At 33.3% G+C, this 23,010-nt stretch overlaps 13 protein-coding genes across 13 annotated transcripts; 5 read left to right on the forward strand and 8 right to left on the reverse strand.

Annotated features, from left to right (window-relative positions):
• Positions 1-34: 34 nt before the first annotated feature.
• Positions 35-1,820, forward strand: pli1 (MIZ/SP-RING zinc finger family protein). The gene has a single exon (XM_759734.2). It carries the CDS (start codon positions 336-338, stop codon positions 1,803-1,805), a length of 1,470 nt encoding a protein of 489 aa, XP_764827.1. The 5' UTR covers positions 35-335; the 3' UTR covers positions 1,806-1,820.
• Positions 1,821-1,888: 68 nt separating this feature from the next.
• TpMuguga_02g00262 (uncharacterized protein) lies at positions 1,889-4,794 on the reverse strand (the record flags this gene model as incomplete). Its single annotated transcript, XM_759735.2, has 2 exons — positions 1,889-4,412; positions 4,473-4,794. The coding sequence occupies 2 exons, from the start codon at positions 4,792-4,794 to the stop codon at positions 1,918-1,920; spliced, it is 2,817 nt and encodes a 938-aa protein (XP_764828.1). The 3' UTR covers positions 1,889-1,917.
• A 70-nt stretch (positions 4,795-4,864) lies between these two features.
• On the reverse strand, positions 4,865-5,971 carry TpMuguga_02g00263 (uncharacterized protein). The gene is made up of 3 exons (XM_061305347.1): positions 5,684-5,971; positions 5,603-5,647; positions 4,865-5,571 (listed from the first exon to the last, which is right to left on the reverse strand). The coding sequence occupies exons 1-3, from the start codon at positions 5,750-5,752 to the stop codon at positions 4,903-4,905; spliced, it is 783 nt and encodes a 260-aa protein (XP_061161319.1). The 5' UTR covers positions 5,753-5,971; the 3' UTR covers positions 4,865-4,902.
• rbm42 (RNA recognition motif family protein) lies at positions 5,944-6,836 on the forward strand. Its single transcript, XM_759737.2, has one exon. It carries the CDS (start codon positions 6,126-6,128, stop codon positions 6,804-6,806), a length of 681 nt encoding a protein of 226 aa, XP_764830.1. The 5' UTR covers positions 5,944-6,125; the 3' UTR covers positions 6,807-6,836.
• A 22-nt stretch (positions 6,837-6,858) lies between these two features.
• Positions 6,859-7,531, reverse strand: TpMuguga_02g00265 (putative integral membrane protein). Its single transcript, XM_759738.2, has 3 exons — positions 7,306-7,531; positions 7,232-7,276; positions 6,859-7,139 (listed from the first exon to the last, which is right to left on the reverse strand). The coding sequence occupies exons 1-3, from the start codon at positions 7,517-7,519 to the stop codon at positions 6,883-6,885; spliced, it is 516 nt and encodes a 171-aa protein (XP_764831.1). The 5' UTR covers positions 7,520-7,531; the 3' UTR covers positions 6,859-6,882.
• Positions 7,532-7,635: 104 nt separating this feature from the next.
• On the reverse strand, positions 7,636-11,457 carry TpMuguga_02g02080 (uncharacterized protein). Its single transcript, XM_759739.2, has 5 exons — positions 10,046-11,457; positions 9,664-9,983; positions 8,980-9,585; positions 8,649-8,923; positions 7,636-8,520 (listed from the first exon to the last, which is right to left on the reverse strand). Exons 1-5 carry the CDS (start codon positions 11,247-11,249, stop codon positions 7,704-7,706), a joined length of 3,222 nt encoding a protein of 1,073 aa, XP_764832.2. The 5' UTR covers positions 11,250-11,457; the 3' UTR covers positions 7,636-7,703.
• Positions 11,458-11,646: 189 nt separating this feature from the next.
• Positions 11,647-13,176, reverse strand: TpMuguga_02g00268 (putative integral membrane protein). The gene has a single exon (XM_061305348.1). It carries the CDS (start codon positions 13,059-13,061, stop codon positions 11,751-11,753), a length of 1,311 nt encoding a protein of 436 aa, XP_061161320.1. The 5' UTR covers positions 13,062-13,176; the 3' UTR covers positions 11,647-11,750.
• TRP3 (Indole-3-glycerol phosphate synthase family protein) lies at positions 13,155-15,375 on the reverse strand (the record flags this gene model as incomplete). Its single annotated transcript, XM_759742.2, has 6 exons — positions 14,924-15,375; positions 14,671-14,869; positions 14,479-14,627; positions 14,254-14,430; positions 13,617-14,168; positions 13,155-13,523 (listed from the first exon to the last, which is right to left on the reverse strand). Exons 1-6 carry the CDS (start codon positions 15,299-15,301, stop codon positions 13,155-13,157), a joined length of 1,824 nt encoding a protein of 607 aa, XP_764835.2. The 5' UTR covers positions 15,302-15,375.
• Positions 15,376-15,516: 141 nt separating this feature from the next.
• Positions 15,517-18,121, forward strand: DOA1. The gene is made up of 11 exons (XM_061305537.1): positions 15,517-16,112; positions 16,186-16,333; positions 16,420-16,515; positions 16,546-16,683; positions 16,734-16,858; positions 16,918-17,025; positions 17,058-17,183; positions 17,214-17,284; positions 17,376-17,504; positions 17,537-17,675; positions 17,729-18,121. The coding sequence occupies exons 1-11, from the start codon at positions 15,657-15,659 to the stop codon at positions 18,113-18,115; spliced, it is 1,923 nt and encodes a 640-aa protein (XP_061162111.1). The 5' UTR covers positions 15,517-15,656; the 3' UTR covers positions 18,116-18,121.
• A 73-nt stretch (positions 18,122-18,194) lies between these two features.
• On the reverse strand, positions 18,195-19,204 carry TpMuguga_02g00272 (Ribosomal protein L9 domain protein). Its single transcript, XM_759745.2, has 3 exons — positions 18,776-19,204; positions 18,290-18,665; positions 18,195-18,257 (listed from the first exon to the last, which is right to left on the reverse strand). The coding sequence occupies exons 1-3, from the start codon at positions 19,080-19,082 to the stop codon at positions 18,212-18,214; spliced, it is 729 nt and encodes a 242-aa protein (XP_764838.1). The 5' UTR covers positions 19,083-19,204; the 3' UTR covers positions 18,195-18,211.
• Positions 19,205-19,252: 48 nt separating this feature from the next.
• TpMuguga_02g02395 (putative integral membrane protein) lies at positions 19,253-19,814 on the forward strand (the record flags this gene model as incomplete). The annotated part of the gene is made up of 5 exons (XM_061305567.1): positions 19,253-19,411; positions 19,453-19,563; positions 19,637-19,673; positions 19,706-19,764; positions 19,806-19,814. Exons 1-5 carry the CDS (start codon positions 19,292-19,294, stop codon positions 19,812-19,814), a joined length of 336 nt encoding a protein of 111 aa, XP_061162112.1. The 5' UTR covers positions 19,253-19,291.
• Positions 19,815-19,875: 61 nt separating this feature from the next.
• Positions 19,876-20,570, forward strand: TpMuguga_02g02065 (uncharacterized protein; the record flags this gene model as incomplete). Its single annotated transcript, XM_061305517.1, has 2 exons — positions 19,876-20,084; positions 20,134-20,570. The coding sequence occupies 2 exons, from the start codon at positions 19,876-19,878 to the stop codon at positions 20,552-20,554; spliced, it is 630 nt and encodes a 209-aa protein (XP_061162113.1). The 3' UTR covers positions 20,555-20,570.
• Positions 20,571-20,582: 12 nt separating this feature from the next.
• TpMuguga_02g00274 (uncharacterized protein) lies at positions 20,583-22,601 on the reverse strand (the record flags this gene model as incomplete). Its single annotated transcript, XM_759747.1, has 1 exon — positions 20,583-22,601. The coding sequence occupies one exon, from the start codon at positions 22,599-22,601 to the stop codon at positions 20,583-20,585; it is 2,019 nt and encodes a 672-aa protein (XP_764840.1).
• Between the last annotated feature and the right edge of the window lie 409 nt (positions 22,602-23,010).

A 23,010-nucleotide genomic window follows, 5' to 3' on the forward strand; every position in this document is an offset into this window, starting at 1 on the left:
GGCATCATAAAATTAAACAAAATTTTCATCGCAAATTTCTTCCTTCCTCATAATATTTATAACTTTAAATGATTTTATTTATTTTTATTTTTTAATTTCTATGTTAATCTCTCAATACACAAATTCCAATTCTTCACAACTCCATCGCTGAATCACGTTTAATTTGGGTTTTAAGTTTCTAATGGATCTATTTTGGTATAATATCAATAGAATTTTTAAAAATATATTTTTTAACAAAAAATTTTAGATTTAACACTTTTTTTAACTTCACAATTCTATTATCATTTTAATATAAATGGTTACTCCCTCCACATGGTTTCTCATTGCTTTTAGTGATGGTTAGAAAATCAAAAGTGGCTTCGATAACTAATGACTATTATTACTGTATCTGTAGCGGCTCATTTGTTGCAAAGGACCCTAATTACAAGCCTTTGGTTTGTAAGCTATGCTCAAAATTTAGCCACAGGGAGTGTACAAAGTATTCGGGCAATCAGGAGGATTTTGAGTGCCTTCTCTGCAAGGTACACCTTCTTGACCCCTTTAACACAGTTGATAACTTCCTCTGGTATGAGTGTATAGGGAACACAACATCATACTTCGTAGTCGACGCCACAAACCTTAGGAAGTGGCGCTCGCTCAACAAAGACATATATATGGCCTGCATACCGCTGAATAAGGAAGTTTTACAGCATGAATGGCCAAAAACATTCCAACTAAAAATAAATAACGACATGGTCCACGTGGTGAAGGAGCCTACTTGGGAACATAAAAGGAGAGACAATCCAATTAAAGTAACCTACGCCATGAGAACAGGGGAAAACTTAATTAACATAACAAGCACTACGTACACGGAAACTGAACCATTATTTTTACTGGTAATGTTTGTGTGCAATCAGGTTACGGTCCAGAACATAATAGATACTCTGAAGATGAACCACACAGTCCCGTATGAGGAGGCCAGAGATAGGATATATTCAATTTTAAATGCAAAAATAGATGACGACGAGATTGTTTGTATGGAAAGCACACACAAAATGGATTTAACCTGTCCAGTCACACTGGATAAAATCACAATCCCGACTCGAGGAAGGTACTGCCGGCATATTCAATGCTATGACCTTTTTGGATACTTAAAGGTTATGGAGAGAACATCAGCCTTTAACATGAGGTGGAAGTGCCCGGAATGCCACCTAATTGTTAAGCCATTCGACTTGGTCATTGACACCTACGTTGAGAAGCTCATTACTGATCTTCCCAATGTCAAGACCATCCAACTTGATAAGGACCTTAATTATCGCATAATTTTAGATTTAAATAACGGTAGAGCTTCGACTAAGGCACAGTCTGACGATGACCAGTTCAATAATGATGAAGATATGGATTATGTGGCGGACCTTGAAACTACAATGAATTCAACAACAGACAACGTTATTGAGCTGGAATCAGACGAACCACCCGTTGATGTGATATGTATAAGCGATGATGATGTGACTGTTGAAGAGCCGGTGCCTGAAGTAACAGAAGTACCGAAGCCTCCAGCCCCTAGAGGCCGACCAAGAAAGAATAAACCAGTTGAGAAAAACGTTTACAATAGTTCTTGCGTTGAAAAGAAAGTTAAAAAGAGGAAACTAAAGAAGCCTTCGGACATGTCAGACACCATTTCTATAACCATCGCAGACCAAACCTTAGCCGACTGTGTCAACACTTTTAATCAGCAAACATTACACTCATTCACGAACTCCACACCGACCTATGATAATTTCATTTTAAAGCCTCCGGTAATTAACCAGATGAACAAAACTTAATTTTATCACTATGCACATTGTATAATACTTATTTTATCAATATAAACATTGTATAATACTTATTTTATCACTATACATATACATAATGTATAATAAATTTAGTAAAAGTACGTTAACAGGTTATTTTAGGATGTATCCAAATGAGTCCAAACTTCTTAATATTATCACCTAATTTGTAGTAAAAATCAACTGGGAATGGAACGGATGTGGCATAGGGGAATTTGAGATTAAATGTAACGGTGCCATGGTAAAGGTCAGCCTCATTTTCATCCAGCCTCAAACTCGGTTTCATGTAATCCACTCTCGAATGTAATAAATTACTACAAGAGGCTTTAGAATCGTTAAAATTAACTTCAGGGTTAATAACTCTTGGGAATTTATAAAAAATTAGTAAATCTGATGGGAAAGTCCTGGATTTACATGAAAACCCAAATGAGAGGCTTGTACCTAGAGGTGCTGGGAACTCATAACAGCAAACATCATCCACATTCAAGGCCATATTCCTAATGTCAGCATTGAAAGGCTTGGTTTTAAATCTAGACATTGCAAATGAGTAGGTTTCATGGACATTATTGTTTAATTGAGAAATGTCAGATTGAAGTTCAAAGGGCTCAGGCGGCTCAGGTTTATGATCATCCATGACTTCACACTTGGCATTGTTAAAAATACTGGAAAATGGGTTATAGGGGAACTTCTTGGCGCCAGAAGAATTATTAAAAATCTTATGATCTATGTCGTTGATCACCAAATCCATCCTACAGTCCACACACTTACATCCGTCACCAAAGTGGGTAAACACATCCTTACTAGTATCAAGTGCAAATTCGTCCACAAACAAAGATGAAGTCTTATCTAAGTGGTCAAAAGGGTAAGGAATTCTGATTTCATGTAAAATTTTCCAGTTATTGAGGTCCTTTATGAAATCCACAGAGATATCGGGTTTCCCATCAGTCCCGAAGTTAACAAATTCATCATTAAGCTTACAGTATGAGTCGAATAGTTTCTTGTCTTGTTCTGATAGTGACTTTACAATTGAAGGGAACCTGATTTTAGCCTCCGAAAACCACAAACACTTGAATAGTCTCCACCTGTCATCGTCAGTATTTGTTAGGTAGCTCCATAGGAGTGATACCCATATTGAAACGGGTATGGTGCAAAGCCTTTTCTGTGTTATGTATGGAGTGACATCATCTGTTGGCACAACTAATTTTGCGATATTTTTATGGCTGTTTGAAACTGAACAAAGGATATCAACAATCTTAGGCCACTCACTCATTATGAAATTAATCTCTCCAGAATTCCTGGACTTTTCTTTAACACCCTTATGTTCTGAATCAAAAGAGTCGTATGAATAGTTGCATAGTGATTTTAAAACAGTTAATAGAAATTCCAGTCCTTTTTGTGTGTAATTACACTTTGAAAAGAACTCCAACACCTTTAGCTTAACATCTTTTCTCAAGCCTTTCAGGGTAAGGTTTGATATTCTCCTAACAGCTCCATCCTTCAGTGGGTATAGCCTTGAAACGTACATTAGTATTGAGAGTGAGTTTGGCAGTGTATCATCATCTGTTAAACAGTTGTACACATATGATAATATGTGCTGACGGTCTTTTTCATTAAAGTTAACTGTACATAGAGCATGTCTGATGATGTTGAGTGCCGTTCTTCTAATCTCACTATGGTGACTATCAAGTCTTTGCAAAAGCCAGAAATTAATTCTCTTCCAGAGTTCCGAGAGTGGATTATTTGTTACCAGGTCAAAAAATCCTATCGGATCAATTTGAAATGTTGGATACTGTCTTCTTGTAACCCCAGTAACTATACATGTTTCCAGAGACTCTCTGGTCATTTTTGTCAGGTTAATCTCGGCCTCAAATTTATTGCTCTTATTCTCATATGAATAAGACCTTAGCTTCTCAAGTACAAGTGTAGATGGCTTAAAGTCATCAGACAAATACTCTTCAAAAAGTGGTTCAATAATTAACTTATAATCAGGCTTGTAATCCAGTCCTGTGGTGTTTGCATCCTCAGCTATGCTATAAACTGAATCAAGAGGCATAAATAAAATCACTAGTCGATAAATGCTCAAAATAGAGATTTTATTGAGGACTTCTTCTGAGTGGTCCAAATAGCTACAACACAGTAATGCACAATAGTTTAAAATGTTAACAAATATGTTAATCATATCCGACTGGGTGTTTTTCTGTTTAATGTAATACAGCAAGAATCTTAATATACAAAAGAGAGTGTCGATTGAAAATGGTATCAATTCTATTAGCTTTGAGCTAATTGTTGAGTGTACATCAGTTGACAGGAGTTTACACATATGTGTATGAAATGCTGCGAAATCACTGTAAATCTTCTTGAAAATGGCGATCAAATTCTTCATTCTGATGCTTTTAACCATTTCAGAAGTAAATGTTAAGTATCCCAGTGACGATAAAATGCACACTGTTTTATGTACCTTCTTAAATACTTCGAATGATGAATATAGTATCGACTCGACATTGTATTTGCTCTGAAGCAATAGGTGCTTAAAAATAGTATCCAAATACTTCATTAAATGTGATAATGTGTTAACATGGTACCTTATTCCAAGGTTTTGTCCTAAAAACATCAGAAATAAGTTAATAAATCCAATATTGGTAGATAATTATAGTACAATACCTTCAAATAGTAGCGATTGAGCCTTGTTAAAGTTTACGCCATATAGTACGTTGGGGTTGGTAGAATCCTGTGAATTATCAACTGAGACAAAAGAATCTTCAGATTCTGAGGAGCTAACAACGCTAACTGAGTCTAAGCTTCCTGAAATACTTGATTTCTTGTCCGACTGTGACGACACATCAGAGAGAACGTCATTTTTATAGTCTTTATTGGACCATAAATCGGCAGAAGGCAAAAGATGAATTTGCGATAAGTCAATGATACCTAAAATATCACTTATATCATCAACTTCTAGGCTAGAATCGTCTGATTGTTCTGTCATTTATTCCACATCACTAAATGGCAAATTAGGCCAATTTATACATTACAAATAAAAAATTAAATCAATATAATTTTGAAAAATAATACATTATTTATTTTACAGATTATTTTATTTATCATTGGATTGGGTTAAAACTTCCATGCGCCCAGTGTAGTAGCCTGAGAAATACCAACTAAATAAAACCTTCAATATTTTGTAACATTGATTCGGGTCCGAATCCGAATAATTTAAAGAGTTGAAAAGAGTTTCATTGGGTGAATTGAGTGATTTTGATGCTTTATCAAACTCGAGGGGACTGACGAGACATGTGCGAATGGAATCACTCATTATTTTACTCATAACATTGAAATTAAAAATTACACCTGAAGAGTTTTCATCCAATTCATCTTCAATATTGTGAAAGTCAAAGATATTAGAGGCTTCTGGGTTATGTTTTCTAAATAATACTGTAACAGGGACGGGAGGAGCCCTTGTAAAATCTGAAATTTCTCCAGTTTTATCCAAAATTTCATATAAATTGACCAAATTCTCTAATGCTCTTATAAATGTAGAGTGAGCGCTACCCTTATTTTGTGATAAGTCAGGTCCGATACTTTTAGATTCTTGATACGAGTCTGAGCAACTACTCATATCTTCTGAGCTATAATAGCTAAATTCGACATTAATTACTTCATTGTACTGTTCATAAAACACATCTGACTCGGTTTTTAACTTCTGTTTGTTTATTTTAACATTGCTAAAGTTTTTATTAATAAAATCCTCTAATTTGGTTATTTCCTAATTTGCAATATGATTAAAAATAACTTACGGATGATATTTGAGAAGTTTGCGATTTCTTTGATGATATTCTGGTCTACAGAAATATATTTATTTTTATTAGTGGACTAACCTTAACCGAATCAGAGAGAATCTCGAATGATCTGTTACAGAAGTCATCAAAAGACTCATGTTTATCCATTAAGAGGCACAAAATTTAATAAATGATATCATACTATAAAATAAGGGGGAATAGTGAAAACTTGTGATTTTTAATGGATTATCTGGGCAAAATTGATAAGATTAAAAAATTAAAGCATAAACATTTCATTTATAATATAGAAAATAGAACCATTTATTTTACAATTATTTAAATTACCATAATACATTTCTAAATATATAAAAAATACACGAATTAATTTATTTATTCTTTAGATTTTATTAATTATTTTCCCGACATTTAACATCTAATCAACATTAATTTATTAATTATTTTTTTCAATAAATTTAAAATTTTAAGTCAATTTAATTGTTAATGGCATTTATTTGTTAATAATATTTTAATTTTCTAAAATATGGCTGATCCTTTATTTGGTCAGGTCCCTATTAACCCTGTGAATCATCAGATGATGAACGTATCTGATGAGCTGGCTGCTACTATCGGTGGTAGGATGGCAGCTGGTAAGAAATCTAAAGGCCCGGTTCATTTGAGAAAGGCCGCTGGGATAGTTTGGAACGATCCTACTTTGGAAGACTGGCCTAAGAACGACTATCGCATATTTTGTGGAGATTTGGGGAATGAAGTTACCGATGAAATCCTTGCCAACGCCTTTAAAAGGTATCCTTCATTTCAGCGTGCAAGGGTTATTAGGGATAAAAACTCAGGGAAGTCTCGGGGTTACGGCTTCGTTTCTCTCCTTAACCCTAATGAAATGCTTACTGCTCTTAAGGAGATGAATCACGCCTTTGTAGGCAATCGGCCTATTCGAGTTATGCGTAGTAAATGGAAGGATAGAGATATAGACTCTGAAAAGAACAGACAAATGGCAAAGAACTATAAGGTTGCCAGGGACGACGAGAAGACTATTAGAAAATTTAAGAAACTTGGTAAGTCTGTTACTGGGGGTAAAAGGTCTAACATGGTCTACGAGCCAAGAGTTTTTAAAAGGCATAAGGTTTACCTCAGTACTGGTGCTACTAACAAGTTGGGGAATATTCCTACAATTGCTCAAAATCACATTCTAGATAATATTTAACTAGTTCACATGTAATATACTACACAAGTACACATTTAACTAACGTCACTAACTTATGATGGAAAGCTGCAAAAAATTAGTGTAAATTGACTGTAAGTGTTGCTGGAGTTTTAACATTACTATGTTGCCTAAACACATTCGGGTATTGAACTCCTGGATGATTTTCAATTAGATAATTTTCCTTCATTTTAAATAAGAAATCCTTAACTTCGTTCATTGTGAACGGGTGGTCTAGTCCGCGATCAAAGTACCTAACCTCATAGGTCATTAATGATATCTTGGCTCCAGGCCTCTTCCCCTTATTATAATACGCTGATAGGATTCGAAATTTGGCTAAAAACAAAATAAATCAACAATAATTGCGAGTATTTACGTAAATAATTAAATTTATTATAGATAATTATGATTTAGTTAAGGAATCTTACGTGAGTTGAGCCAATATCTATCCAGTCTTTCAAGTGGTGGAGGGTCTAACAAACATTAATATGGTTTGACTTACCAAAAAGTCTAGAATACCACATTAAAAATCCGAATGAGGCCAATGCTGCCCATGTGCTTCCGAATATGAAAAAATTTCTACTTGTGAATTGAACTTCAAAAAACTGTTTCCAGAGCGGAGTTCTTGTGTAATTTGGAACTTCCAAAACCCATCTGGGTTTTATGATTTCTCTAAATGACACATTTCTCCTCAATGGCTCAAATAATCTACTCATTATATATTATAAAACTTCTCTTCCAACCACACAATACATACAATCACACCCTAACCAATAATTCTAATTAATCACAATAATTAATAATCAATGATAATTCCAATTAATTGCGAAAATTAAAATTTTATTATACATTAAACAATTAATTGCGTCATTAATATTGTACATCTTCATTTGAAAATGGTTAAAAGAGTTTGCGAACGTCTCTTGGAGCTACTCTAAACACATATACATTCCCTCTCCTCCTATCAAGTCTGCTTTGCCTCTGGAAGGCTCGGGTGTGCATGATTATGACCTCCCTGATGTCGTCCATGATCTCCCGCTTAACTTGGTAGAACGAGTGCTTGAAGAAGTCGACGTTGGTGTCAATCATGGATGTGTCAACAACATCCAAATCCAGCCATAGATCCATCCCTTCATCGTCAATCGTACTGCTGATCTTTGATGTCCAGAATATATTCTTAGTTCTTGTGTACTTGCCAAGCGAGTATCGAGCACTAAACTTGCTCTTTTTCTTGTCACGTGTCGGTTCTAACCCTTCAGAATCAAATTTACAAAGCTTATCTTTGGTATCTGGTGTATTCCCGTCTGATGGTGTTGAGACCTCGGAAATTTGGTCAAGCACAACCACCCTGTGATTCTTATCATCCGGTTTCTTAGCGCTCTTGTAGTACCCATCATAGATTGTGAATGGTTCCTCGACAAACTCCTTCTTGAGCATCTCAGACATTACTTTGGGGCTGGTGCACATTTCAAAGATCGACCTTCCCAGCGACCGCTCCCTGTTATAGAACTCTGACACATATAGGCACTGGTCCATGTTATTGACGTACATCACAATGTGGTCACAGTACCCTCGAATTACAAAGTAGTCATAACTCCTAAACTTCTCCATCGGGTAGTCTGGGTTAATTAAAATTATGCTATCCATACGTAGCCGTTCCTTCCTAACCTCTTCATTTATTACCAAGTACTCGTTGCTCAATACTGGGACAATATACCTACACACAATTACATGCATAAACACAATGTTATATACTTGTATAAAAATATACATATCCAAAATTATGTATACTTATTGAATAACTATATGGAATATGGTAGATGAATAATTTGACTAGTGTGGTACCCTTTTTTAATGGCTGCTATAATGACGTTTAGGAAAACCCTTGTCCCGCATGAGTGGACCAGAAAGTGGATATGCTTAATTCCCAAGTTGATGAGGTCCTCAATGACCTCGATGAACGCCTCAACAATGTTCGGGTTATTGCAGACCTTAATAGCCTTAGGGTACGCAAAAGCTGAAAACGCTCCCCAGTGATGGCCTTGCCAGTTGAAAACAAAGGGTAAAACATAAGGAGGCAACTTCGAAAATGAAACAATGTGCGCCATCTGGGAACACGCCTATTTAACAGATTAATGTAAGGAAACGCAATATATTAATAAATAATAATGATTACCTCGTAGAGAGTTAAATTATATCCATGGATGTACAGTACTACATGTTCTGGTATTAAATCTGGATTTGTTGAGGGTCTTATTCTTTTCCAACCATCAGCTACAATCTTATGCCTACACATCTGTTGCTTATTCTCCCACTCGTCCTCATCTCTAATCAACATCGAGATTTGGCTCTTCAGCTGTGGTTTCAAACCACGCCTGTGCTTAGAAATATCATTATCATTATTTTTAAGTCTCAATTTGTTAAATAACACTGAGGTGCTCGGCTTAAAGAGCTTAAGCTCAACTGGGGTCTGGACATCATCTGGGGGTCCATAATCCTTACGCTTGCCCTTAACCATCACCAGCTTGATATTAATTTCATCCGGGTTCTCTGCTGGAGGGTCTGTCTTCCTTACTCTGTATCCATCAATTTTAAGCGAGTTTGTTATCTTGTCAACGTAAATATTCATATATCCTTGATTGTTTGGCCTGTTGATATGGAACTGTCTCTTCAACATGCCAAAACACCATTGAGGTGTTGAGCTCCTAATCCCATCAAAACTTCCTCTCAACAAGTTGAACAACTCACATGATTCCTTCTTAGTCTTCTCCACTTCTCGATACTAAATATTTTTAATGTTTATGTTTATAAAATTTATAATATTAATCTATCTACGTGTAGATATCTGTGTATAAGGTACATCTGGGTTGAAGAAATATGTTTTTGGCATTTGTTTGAAGAAATATCCTGAAATTGAGCACTCCGTCGATGAAACTCCATATCGGATATTGGGTCCTTCCAGGTGGGTGTCAGTTACAAATGCCACTCTGTTGTTTACAAATATGGAGCCGGATCCTATTTCCTGTGAGATAAATGGCCCTACTGGGTACCCATGCCACCAGTAACCTTGAAGACGTTCTCCGTATATGTGGTCTTCGAGCCACTCTCCGTATCCGTGTGGTAAGTTATTTGAGTCGAATTTACCATTATATCTCATCTGGTGTCCAAACAGTGGCGCATCTAAATTATTATGTACTATTGCAACTAAATATGTCTAAAATATATAAATGGATAATTAATACCTTTTTGGGTTTTGCGACCCCTGATTTTCCTGTGTATTGAGAGAAAGAAGCGGTAAAATGACCTGTATAAGCACGTAAAAAACCCACAGGATCCAGTCTCCCAAATTGATGTATAATCGTTATATCTGCTCATTGTGATATTAAGTTTATTTGAGTGCTGTGATCTCTTGATCAGGTGAAAATGCTCAGTGCATGATAAAAAGCGGCCGTGGAGTGCCAAGATAGGGACCCACTGTATAAACATCTTTGTCATTGCGATTAGGAAAATCTGCCCTGAGGCATAGAAGATGAGAATGGTCCAGATGAACATATCGAGGTGGGCGATATTCCTGAAAACAATCAGGACGACCATGGTAATAAACATGAACAGGTACGAGACAATCACTGGGAAGCGGAGCGGCAGACTCACCTGCACCTTGGCAAGCACAAGTGCTGCAATAACAAATACCAGCGATGAAATGTACGTCACCACTCCACGTTTAATTTGAATGCTGATTGTATAGTACTCGTGATATTTTCTGAACACCACAAACGGCGTCAGTGCCAGAACTGAGCAGAAAAAGAAGATTGCCATAGCCTTTTTATAGGAAATTGGCTTTCTAATCCCGTTAAATCTTCTGGAAAAACGCCTGTAGTCCATAAACTGGATTGTTTTATAAATCATCAGGTCCTTCAGCTTCAACGGCGATGACAATTCAACGAATGACTCGCCTGCCAAATATTGACTCTCGTCAATATCACTTGATGAGGAAGATGTCAAATTTGACACGAATTCCTCCGATGAATTGTATACATCTTCCTCACTAGCCATTTCATGTTCGTTACATTCATTTTCATCCTGGACAGTTTCGTAATTACTATTACCATCAAGTCCATTAGGTTGACTACCTGTACTATTTAACGTTTGTGATCCCAAAGGATTTGATAAAAAGTTTTTAAATGCATTTATCGCTTTAAAATCTGTTAGACGGATAGATTTTGGGAAATTATCCGCTTTAGATGATGAACCACTGGAATCATCAAAGTGTTTGTCCTTTATAGATGTGTCAACTGGTTCATCTGAAATATCCAAACTTTGTATTGATCTATAAGATTCAAGTGTAGTTGGAGATAGTCCATTTTGAAGGCTACCCTTTTTACTAATTGGTAGGGAATCTACAATTGGTAAATCCGAATATGGAATCGAAGACTGCTCGGAATCCATCTTGTATTCCGAATGTTTATTCAAAAATTTATTATATAGATTACAGTCATATTTAAAATATTAAATGCCATCAAACAAGTTATCATTTAAATCATTTCATTAAAATAAACTAAAACGATATACATCGATTTTAAAAACAGAATCCGTATTTTACACATTTAAACAAAACTTTACATTTAAAATAGAACACATTAAATTAAAATTAAAAATCTAAAACCTAAATTAAACAATTAAAATTTTTAATTTTAAATTACGATTTCATTAACTCAATTTTAAATTTCAAATTATATTTTTACTCACCCAGTTAATATTTTATAAAATATTTCGACGATAAATTTAATGTTTTTAAATATAAATATACTTTATTTAATCTTTAGATTCATTTTGGAATCACCCGTTAACATCCATACCATTATTGGATATTTAAACACATTACTCAGTTATATGCTGAAATAAATAGCTTACACCATTATTATATTATTTTAAAAAGTTCGGATGTGTTTATTTTCCAAATGTGTTGATATATTTAAAAATCACAATTGTAAATATCACAACAATTGGTGTTGTTATTATGAATTTTTTAACGATTTGTAGTATGAAATGGTCAAAATCTAATTTGGAAACATGCGATGATACTAATATGCTATCTTTATAATCCAGTATTAACTTCCTTTCTTTTGGTGTGAACATGTTATACAACGTGATTCCTGTCGATTTTGGTGTTACTTCAAGTATATAGAAGCTATCCAATGTGGGTATTGTTCTTAAATCTGACACTTTATACAACTTCTCCACGAACTTTTCCAAAAGTTCAAATATGTGTACTATTTTCCTATTGACTTCAGGTAGTTTTCTGATGATATTTTCTATTAGTATGTAAAATCTTTGGTCTACAGATGTTGCAAATAATGGCAAATCTCCCATCCTGTCACCATTACTATGAACTGGTAAAGGAATAAATGGTGTCATCTCACTGTCACTTGATTGAATCATATCATTCGTATCCCTATTGTATATATTAAAATACTTGACTAGATATACATATTTTATTAACCTTGGTTTGTCCAAAATAAGTTTTTTATGCCTTTTAAATCCTCTAAAATATGACTTCGAGTGTAAGAACAACCTTAATTTGTAAAGATTTGGACAAGAGTTTAGAAATTTTATCCTATATGCGCTTCTTTTCAAGGGCATGAAGAGATAATAATCAACAAACAACAGGAAAGATTTAGTGTATGAGTCAACATAGTTTATATTATCTCCTATTAGTTTTAAATCGATACTCTCATCATAAACTGAAGTGTATGACGATTTGGCTTCTAAAACTATCGTCGGAGTATTGAATATTTTATTCAAACGAGTATATAAATTTGAGTGTGTACCGTTTACATCTTCGTGGATATACTTTCTCAAATGAGTATAAAAGTCATTAAACTTAATTTTATAGTACAAAGGAGCGAATTTGGGTTCTTTAATGTAATTATTCCTGTACAAATGTGACTGATAAGCCTCTAAGGGTACTTCATTATATATTACAGTGTTAGGTGATAGATTCGTCAAGGAAATAAGCCAAAGGTAGTATGTTGTGTATAAATTACATGAATATTCTCCAGAGTATTCGACATTATGGTTAATAAGTTTCTGCCTCAGGCAGGGGAATGTAGAATCCTGTGCACTTAGTCTACACTCTGATAAGTAACCATTTAAAACGGATTCTTCTAACTTGGATTCATCATCGGTGTAGTCAAAACATTTTGACTTATTTGTGAAAATTAAAATTATTAAAAATTTACAGGAAAATTTGAATACCATTTACGAATCCATTACAATGAATATAAGAGTGATTGCCACTAAATACTTCACACATTGAGTTTAAAATGTTTGAAAATATTATAAAAATAAATATTAATTCGGTGTTGTGATATTATCAAAATTTAGTTTCACTTTCCCATTTTCCTTTGGAGCTGATTCATACATACGCTTGATATTTTCCAATAATTTTTGTTCAGTTTCAAGCATTTCTTCTTTTGTTAAAACTCCTTCCATTGCTGGCCTTGTTACATATCTAAAATGGTTATACATTTCAATTGCCTTCTTAAGGTCATACGCTCTTGAAGCTTCCTCTTCGTTTTCATAACTCTTAATGTTTTCTTTTATCCATTTCTTCTTCTCCACAAACCATTTTAACATGAACATTTCCATCCTTCGGTTATGTTCATGTATGTTAAAGTCAAAGTTTTCATCTTGGCCCTCAATAGTCCTGGTTAAATCAGTCTAAAACAGAAATGTTACAATACACACAGGTACAAACTAGCGTTTATCAAGCTTATTAAAGTATGCCTTAAGTAATATTTATTTAAAGCTCACCACTCGTTGTGTAGAATTCTCCGATGTTGGTGTTCCTATATTGATAGTAACTTCTCTTGCCTTCTGATCATCTGTCAGCTCCTTCTCATAATCTATTTTGTACTCTGGAATTTTATTAATTTCTTTAATTTCGTCTGAAATTTTAACTTCGTTACCCATTCCGAAGTAAAAGTAGTTCATTTCATTGAGTAATGCCAGGTGATTATCTCTCAGTTTTATGTTAAATTTACTACCATCGTTGGGCGTTTGTTTATCTTCATTTGTTGTATCAATGGATGTCGTTGAAAAAAACTTCTCCTTACTTAGTTTCAGAATAGGTTTTGAGGGTCCTTTCCAACTCTTCACTTGGTTAATGAAATCTGGTACGTCCGGGCATACAAGTCTTCTTCCGAAACAAACGCCGTCTATGCCCGCGAGCGCTAACATATGTACTTGCTCCATCGTCATTATACCGCCCGCTGCAATTGTTATAGCATTATCTGGTAACGCTTCCTTGATTTCTAATGCTCTTGTTGGGTATAGTTTATTTTTTATTCTATCCCATTGATTTATCTATACACACAGATATATACAGGTGACTATTAGCAGTGTATAATGTAGATGTATATATAGTTGAGTAAAATAGTTAATTAATTACCATGAAGTGATTAAACCCTATATCTGCTGATCTGAGCGCATCGGCTGTGGTATGAACTTCAACTATTGCCTCAATTCCCATGGTCACACATGCGGTTAGTAAATCTTGCAAGGCATTCCCGAGTATTGCTGCATTCAAAATAACTCCGTCCGCTCTCATTTCCACAGCTTGTGCTATCTATATATACATTCAGTTTAACTTTAAAATGATATATAAGATACAAACTTGGATTGGATGTAGAATGATATCTTTCATGACTATTGCCGGTCTCTTTGTTCTGCCTAGCTTTCTCAAGTTTAAGAAAACTTTATTCAGGTCGTTGATATGGCCACCGTAGTTAATCTGGTCAACATTTACAAATATTACGTCAAACCCTGAATATTAATTATTAAACTGGTTAATTGAATATTTTCATACCCACTGAGGCCATATTCATGGCCACTTCACCCGCGTCGGTGTAGGAAAGTACGTTATTATCACACTTTGGGTTATGTGTTGGAGTTCTTCTCTTCATATCAGCAATTACACATAGTTTGTGGTGTGTATTGTTACTATTTCTCCTAAGCATATCGGAAAGCTTCAAATTTGATGTACATTGCAAATAATTCAGCCTCAACTACAACATAATAAATATAAAGATATTTACGGTAAATTAAGTATATATACGTGCCTGAAGTTTGTCATTTTGGTCTTTATGTTGTTCTATGAGTTGGTCTACTTCTGAATACTTATCGGTGATCATTTTATAGAACCTTTCCTCGGGATAGTATGGGTTTCTGTTATCCCGAGAGTAAATTTTAAACTCCTTAAAGTCATTTTTTCCAGCGCCTATTGATATTGAATAGTTATTACAGCTGTTTGAAGTTGTTTTATTATTTATGTTCCGATTTAGTAAATTATGTGTAAAGCGGTTTGTTACAAATGATGAAATATTTGATTTAAACAAACATACGGATGCGATAGGATATATTAAAATGATTAAAGCATTGAAAACATCTTTTTTGTAAATTAAAATAAATGCATAAAGGAAATTAACCGATAATATCATATATTTTTTAAAGAATCCGTAATGTGTAAATATAGTACAATGGAATCACTAAAATACAAAGTTTTTAAACAAATATTATTGATCCATATAATTTATAATTAATAGTTAAAACATAAAAACTGAATGATTACATAATATATTGATTAAAATGTGTGAATAATTAGTTATTTCCCCATCCATTAGTAAATTGTTTCCTTTTTAAATACTAACTATTTATTTTTTAATTGGTTATTACTAAGAAATAATTATTTTAATTAGTTATAATGAATTTTAGTTTATTTTGATGAATCTTTCTAATTTAAACATCAGTTTTTTAAATCAACTGTAAATTATTTTAATAAATTGCCTTAAATTAATGGATTCTGTTGATAAAAATTCAGTGGATTTGAACCCTTATAACGGTTCCTATGATTTGCATAGAGAGTTATTTGGCCATGAAAGAGGTGTTAGATGTGGTTGCAACATTGCCGAGAAACACTTATCGCTACTCAATTCGTCAGATTCTCCAGACAACCACGCCTTCAATCACGAGTATTTGGTTACAGGGGGTGCAGAAGGGGATGTGGTTGTTTGGAAATTGACTAGTTTGGGAGATTGTAACATAGTTTCCAGGTTCATGGCTCATGTCAATACTGTTATGTGTATCATCCCTTCACAACTTCTTAATGATTTCTTGGACATGTCAGCACTGGAGTCTAATCCTAACTGTGAATTAACACTTTATGAACACCAATTGTGTGTTTATACCTGTGGAAGGGATAAGCTAATACATAGGGTTAATCTGGCAGGGAAGAAGTTACTCACTCTTGAGGTTAGTGACATTCAAATGTAGTAATTAATTATGTATAAACTATAAAAGCTCTGGTTTAAGAAATCTGATACAGGGCCATGATGATGTTGTGTGTAGTTTACACGAAATGCAAGATTCAAGTAAACTCGTAAGTGGAAGTTGGGATGGAACAGCTATTGTTTGGGACGTTTTATCGGGAACTCAACTCTATCGCATTCAATCAACACAATATAAATATTCAGGTGCCAATTATACAAACTTTAATACGCCACACTACTCATTTGTTATAGCAATTCATCACTATATATAAATAATAATTTATGTTTAGTTTATGTGAACAGCCTTGCAACTGGCGAAGTAGTGACTGCTATGCAGAATGGTGATTTGTGCTTTTGGAACGGAACAAACTTGGTTAAATCAAAGAGTACGATATATCAACAATATTAATGTTTAGAGTTACACGATGATGCAATTAGAGCAGTCAGTATTAAAGATAACTTCTTGACATGCTCTAACGACTGTACCATCAAGTGCTTTAACAACTCATTGCTTTTACTCTTCAGTATGGAGTTACACGAAGGATTTGTGTATGGTAATACTATAGTTATTACAATTCTGTACATGGCATATAAAATTGAGCAGATGTAAGGCACTCAAAAATGTTTGATGTGGCGTTTACAGCCTCAGAGGATAAAACAGTGAGAGTTTGGAGCACTAAAAATGGGCAACTACTACAGACAATTGCACTAGAGTCGTCAGTTTGGCAGGTTCTCCATAATATTCATATGAATAATGTTGATAATATTATCCTGAATGATAATATTAGGTGGTTGAGACTACGTATAACGGAATAGCAACAATCGAATTGAGTGGGAAAGTAACATTGTGGAAATTAAAGCCGGGAAAATCTCCTTTACAGCCTAATAACAAATTAGTATTTTACAAAATCTAGAAAATAATGTTTAGGAGTGTGTAGTAAGGCCTAAAGTTACCCGGACTAGTGGGGAAAAGATACTTGATATGACCCTGTTCAAGAAGTTTAACAGCGAGAAGGCCCAGGAGTTAATACTCAAATACTCTGAAGAAAACAAAGTAAATAAAGCTAAATATATTGTATTTTAGACTTTGCTGGATACTGAGCTGCTGTACGTTAAACAGTTCTTTCAAAATGATACTTCAAGCCTGAGAGATTCGTTAGTTTTACCCTATTACTGTATATACACACATGAATAATGTGTTTTATAACACAATTTTAAATCAATAACAATTATAGTAAATGCGTAGATATGATATATCATGGGTTGTTAAGATGTTGGACTGGCCCGTGAGTGAACGGTTACCTGTCTTTGACCTGATCAAGGCGTCGAGTGTTTATTTATTTACGGAACAATTGTTTAAAACAAGAAACCAGGGGTATCTTTTATCATAGAACGATGTTTTATTAGATCTAAGGTGATATTCTCAGCAAACGAAGCGCTTAAAAACTCTGAGAACCCCCAGTTGTTTTCAGTGTGCCTACAAATGTTCGCAAACCTCCTACACCCCTCAATCTCAAGATCAGTGATGTTCAGACATTCAGAATCAGTAATACCTTATAATTACTCATAAATCGATAAATGTGTTAATAACCATTGTAGATAATGGAATCGGTTTCCCTAATAGGAGGAATGAGTAATAAGTTAATCCAGCAGCCGTTGTCAGTGTTGTGCCAGAACTTTGCAATTGCATGCGTTCACAACAATGAGTCAAATGTTATCAACAACCTGGTTCAATTAATTCATAAGTCACTCCTAACATGTACTGAGGATTTAAAAAATGATACTTCGTGGGCAGCACCAGTTTCAGTAAGGCACTTCATGACCCTTGAGCTCCTCATGCACAACTTCACCCAGACTACTGGATACTGCCACAACAATCAGCTGAAGCCAGTTTTAGAATCTTTATCGAAGGTTTTAATTGACAAGAAACTAGTTGATTCAAACTCAGTAAACACACTTAATTACGTAATTAATAATCTGAACTGAATTTTAGTGGTATATAGTTTTATATGCGCTAGTGTATATGCACATAAGTATACTAGATGTGATGGAAGTGTATATAGAGTAAGAATAAACAAAATATTAACTGGGTAGTTGAAAGTCTAAAGTATCAGACTGATGTTTTGACCTAAACAATCATTAATATAATAAAGAAATTACGCGTAATCAAGAGAATTAATGGAGAGGGTAAACTTTATAGCATTATCAGGGTCGTCAGTTAGAGGGAATTTAATAGTAATTTCAAAGGTACCAACAGTTCTAAAGGACATATATTCAAAAGCATCAAAGATATCAAGGACTGAACCGGTATCCTTACACCTTATTTCTCTTATCTGAGATGGAATTATGTCAATAGTATATTTATTGGAGAATTCATCAAGAACTTGATATATGGATATGGGAGAACAGAGCCTCTTGGAATCAGAAACAAACGTTCTAACATCAAAATTCAAATCAAACTTTCTGAAACGACTACTGAATAATACATATTCAGGTTTAACATCCTTTGATAAAACTTCACCCGTTAGTACATCTCCTACACATAGCATGGCAAAAATTCATAAAAAAATTATTTTTGTTGCTTAATAATATTAATAAAAAAATATTGCTAAATTGGGGTAAAAATAAGCTAAAATAAATACAAACGTTTAGTTGAATGTGTAGTGGAATCAGAATCCTTATTACAGTAAAGATCGATATTGTACCAGTTTGCGTAAGCTGCGATAGCATTTGGAAAAAGATGATAATTGGCAAAACCTCTAGAAGTAGTTACAATCTCCCCTGCTTTGCCCAAACCCTCGGAATCCTTCAGTAAAACGACGTTTATCTTCTTACTATCAACTCGAGGGTACCAAGTTCTACGAGATATAGTTCCTCGAGTGCATAATATCTTATTTCTTTTAATTAGCAATAAAAAATTAAATCCACTAACGATGTTTATATTATTTACCATGAAATTATAATTGGGATTGAAAATTACCTATTATTTAAAATTATTAATAAGAAGAAATTATTTATGAAATCAATGAAAATTATATATTATTAAAATGAGTTAAAAACTAAAAAAATACAAAAATCTACCCATTAACACTACAACATCATTATCGAAATGTATCACACACATTTTTAATTAATATCGTAACAACCATTAATAAAAATTAAATGGTTTCAATAAGTATAAAAAGAACAGCTTGCATACTAATTTTATTTTTTCACATTATTTTCCTCAATTTCACATTACACATCTGCTCTTTATCAACATCACAAAACCAAAAATCCACAGTAAGAAACAAAACATTTGAAGATTTATTATTTTTTATTAGGAAAAAGCTAATTTATCTTCAACCAACCCTTATTATTACAACCAACCTTATGATCAAGGCTTCAACTACTACAATTCAGCTGATTATTCTAACAATCTACCTAACAATTTGGTATTTTTGATTCATTATCTATTTATATTAGTTAGCTTTATCTAATTAATGATATATTTTATATTTGAATTAGACCATTGAGGTTCTTCCCAACGACGAAGACGATGATGGTATTTTGTTCTTAATTAATGAATTTCATCAGACGGTTATCTTAAGTTCGGTTTACTTCGTGATGCTTATGGATATGCTGATTCTATAAATGTATTTTTAATTATCTTTATTCGTATTAATGTCACTTTCAGACCTATTGATTCTGTTAAAATTTCTATACATTATATAAATTATCGATTATTCAATTGTAATATATTTCTAATGGCTCTAAATTCGATTGTGTACAATTGCAACTACACCTCTAACGTTAACACTAAAAAGAAGAAGTGGTACTCTGGACTCTTGAAGGCAGTCTGTAACCATGGTTCAATAAGCCTTTCTCTATACGAGTTGAATGAATACTCTAACAGCTTCGGAAGACTCGTTGATACTCTCGATATTTTCAAGTCCGATTTGGACTCTCTTCCAGGGTGTTATTTAATCAATTAACCATTTTTATTATTACTAATGCATTTTTAGACGTGAGTTCATCACACCTCGAAACATCATTGATGTAATTGACGTTTTTCAAAAGAATGAATTCATGCTTACAAATTTCATTCCTCCTAAACCTGTTATCAGGACTGGTCTTCAAAAGTTTTCAGCTCCCAGACCCTTTATGAACATTCGTACATCTGATAGTAATTCTCACAAAAACAATACTCCAAATTTCAGTACTCCAATTGACAATCGCATTAATACTATCAAATGTGATGATGACTCAATATCAAACACGGGATTCAATAGCCCATATGATATTAAAGCTAACATGAATGAGCGCATGTTAGTTAAGAAAAACATTGAAAACTTGAAATTCGACCATACTTCACCTATTACTTCTAACAGTTTAGTAGTAGAGGACATTTTGAAGAACGTCGACTTGAATCTAAAACAAATCTAATTATTCATATCATATATTATATATATTATTACGACTTTGAATTAGTCAATTTAAGTTTCTTATTTCTACGGAATTTTTCGAATAATTGAATCGGGTGGAATTTAGTAATCCAAATTCCTCTTTTTCTTTCCATCTTAATGTTTAAAGTTTTACAAAATCCTGTAATAAATCCGTGGAAAATTAAATAAGACACTGTGTGTGGATATGGCTGGGATGGTTGGTGTCTCCAAATACTTAAATCACCCAGTTTTATCTCAACGCATTCAACGTTTTTATTCATTTTATATCGGAAGTCTCCGAAGTGATCACAGGTTAAAAAATAGTGTTTGTCATTCAATTCTACAGTTTCACCATGCCCATTAAGTTGGAATAGTTTTAAAGATCTCGGAATTGGAAATAAGAGGGTATCCCAAGTCGTGTTATGGCGGCCTCTCATTGAAATAATGAAATATTTTTCAAATCTTACGCTTGCTTCATAAAATTCATAATCATAACAGATTGAAATGGGATATGGATCACCTTCCTTGTGCTTCCATATAAGCTCTACATCATAGAAGTAGATCTCAGTACACTTCGCACCTTCTTTAAGTTTATATAATTGTTTGCACTTTTCTGGCTTTGTGATTCTACAGTAGTTCTCGTTTATAGGGACGCTATTACCAAACTCGTCAGTTGTATATAATTTTAAAAAGTGAACCTTAATCTTTACCTTTACGATTTTGCCATCATTGAAACAAACGTTCATATCATTATTGTAGTCTGTGAAGTAGATTTTGTTAGGAAATCCATTACTATTATCATTATTATAATTCCAGTACTCCTTGCCATTATAGACAACCCTATATAATTCAGTTTTGAACCTAATTGCATAAAAAAAATCGTCATGTGTGACATCAAAACCATCAGAAGTGATTTCAATATCTTCCATGTTGTAGAACTTCAACCTTGTTATATCTGGTCTTATTGAACCAAAATAATCTATACAATATTTGTAATTATATTCAAGATCACGATTTTCAGTTGATAAATAACGTGAATTACGTATTGTTTTTTTATTATAAATATACTGAGGTAAATCCAAATTTCCATAACGTGGTGAGCGATTTAATATCTTTCCAATATAATATCCTTGTTTAGCTTCGAAACCCCTAACTGATTGTGAGCAATACGTTACATATTTGTCGGTCGACATTATCAAATTACCGTCAACAATAACACTCTCAGCTTCAGTGTCAACAGATTTATCATAATAATTTTTATAAGCTGAACAAATGTGTTTTTTAAAACCGTATAAACATAGTTGCTTATGTAGTTGCTCATCTTTATAGACTTCAACACCATGATTAACATTGAAATGTGATGGTTTATAACAATCATCATTTTTATCAGAAATACGAAAATTTGTTATTTCAGGTAATTCAGTCTTTAAATTTTGAAAAGTTAGTATTGACTCATCAGTTAAGTGAATTGAGATAGTTCCATCTTTCAAATTAAAAGTCAATGAATATGGGTGGCCATGTATTGGTTTATTACAATGGTTATAAATTAACCTACGCTGATAAACGATCATTTCACATCGAATTTCAAATACGATTTTTAGATTAAACAACTGCAAATCGTAGTAAAACATACCTATGCATAAATCATTTCCATTTTTTTGGAACATTTGTAATTTGTTCAAATCGACTTTAGTTTTTATATTAATCCAAGAACCATCAGAAGATTTGTGTAAAAGAATTAAATTCCCTTCATAAGGAACTATTACAATATACTTATCATCACCATCGTAAAATAATACTAGATGTGAACAATCATTCTTGTTACAAGATTCCCAAATAACAAAGTCACCCTGTTGTATTTTATTTACATAATTCCCGGTACATAAAGCATATTCTTTATAATCATTTCTGCTAAAATATGAATATTTGTCACTTTTGTCTTCATTGTTAATATCCAAGACTATTATGTCTGAAACATCTGGAGGATCCAAAATTTTTTTCTTATCATAAAGAGTTAATTTAGATAAATTATAATTAATCTTTGACATTATAAAAATTAAAAGTTAATTATACAATTAAAACATATAATGGTTTTCATTTATAGATCTATTATATATACTCTTAATATAGCACTTATCAACTGTTTTGTATATTATCTGATTTAATATACACATTTATCCAATTTTAGTTTAACAATAAAATTATTCAATTATGTAATATGAACAATTATTTTATTGATTGATATATTGATTTCTATCTTAATATGTGTGATACACAATTATTTAGATATATTAACTATTTTATAGTAAATATTCTAAAATGGAGTTAATATTTGAATGTGATTAATATGAGAAAACATTTCAAAGAGTAGTTATTGCTCTTGAACCTTTTTGAAACTATAATTTACTTCGCGGTGATTCTACCTGCAAATTTATAATTGAGTCCTTGTGGTTGAAC

The sequence above is a fragment of the Theileria parva genome, chromosome 2 (assembly GCF_000165365.1).
Source record: "Theileria parva strain Muguga chromosome 2, complete sequence, whole genome shotgun sequence".
Lineage (NCBI taxonomy): Eukaryota > Apicomplexa > Aconoidasida > Piroplasmida > Theileriidae > Theileria > Theileria parva.

Coding starts and splice junctions, on each gene's coding strand:
- pli1 (XM_759734.2), top strand. CDS start 336: ATGGTTAGAAAATCAAAAGTGGCTTCGATAACTAATGACTATTATTAC.
- TpMuguga_02g00263 (XM_061305347.1), bottom strand. CDS start 5,752: ATGGATAAACATGAGTCTTTTGATGACTTCTGTAACAGATCATTCGAG. Junction 5,648..5,683: donor TTCTCTCTGATTCGGTTAAG/GTTAGTCCACTA, acceptor ATATTTCTGTAG/ACCAGAATATCATCAAAGAA. Junction 5,572..5,602: donor AAACTTCTCAAATATCATCC/GTAAGTTATTTT, acceptor ATTGCAAATTAG/GAAATAACCAAATTAGAGGA.
- rbm42 (XM_759737.2), top strand. CDS start 6,126: ATGGCTGATCCTTTATTTGGTCAGGTCCCTATTAACCCTGTGAATCAT.
- TpMuguga_02g00265 (XM_759738.2), bottom strand. CDS start 7,519: ATGAGTAGATTATTTGAGCCATTGAGGAGAAATGTGTCATTTAGAGAA. Junction 7,277..7,305: donor GTGGTATTCTAGACTTTTTG/GTAAGTCAAACC, acceptor AATGTTTGTTAG/ACCCTCCACCACTTGAAAGA. Junction 7,140..7,231: donor TAGATATTGGCTCAACTCAC/GTAAGATTCCTT, acceptor TTTTGTTTTTAG/CCAAATTTCGAATCCTATCA.
- TpMuguga_02g02080 (XM_759739.2), bottom strand. CDS start 11,249: ATGGATTCCGAGCAGTCTTCGATTCCATATTCGGATTTACCAATTGTA. Junction 9,984..10,045: donor GGGTCGCAAAACCCAAAAAG/GTATTAATTATC, acceptor ATAATAATTTAG/ATGCGCCACTGTTTGGACAC. Junction 8,521..8,648: donor ATAGCAGCCATTAAAAAAGG/GTACCACACTAG, acceptor AATTGTGTGTAG/GTATATTGTCCCAGTATTGA.
- TpMuguga_02g00268 (XM_061305348.1), bottom strand. CDS start 13,061: ATGGTATTCAAATTTTCCTGTAAATTTTTAATAATTTTAATTTTCACA.
- DOA1 (XM_061305537.1), top strand. CDS start 15,657: ATGGATTCTGTTGATAAAAATTCAGTGGATTTGAACCCTTATAACGGT. Junction 16,684..16,733: donor ACACGAAGGATTTGTGTATG/GTAATACTATAG, acceptor AAAATTGAGCAG/ATGTAAGGCACTCAAAAATG. Junction 17,026..17,057: donor TACAGCCTAATAACAAATTA/GTATTTTACAAA, acceptor AATAATGTTTAG/GAGTGTGTAGTAAGGCCTAA.
- TpMuguga_02g00272 (XM_759745.2), bottom strand. CDS start 19,082: ATGGTAAATAATATAAACATCGTTAGTGGATTTAATTTTTTATTGCTA. Junction 18,666..18,775: donor CACTACACATTCAACTAAAC/GTTTGTATTTAT, acceptor TGCTATGTGTAG/GAGATGTACTAACGGGTGAA. Junction 18,258..18,289: donor ATTAATTCTCTTGATTACGC/GTAATTTCTTTA, acceptor ATGATTGTTTAG/GTCAAAACATCAGTCTGATA.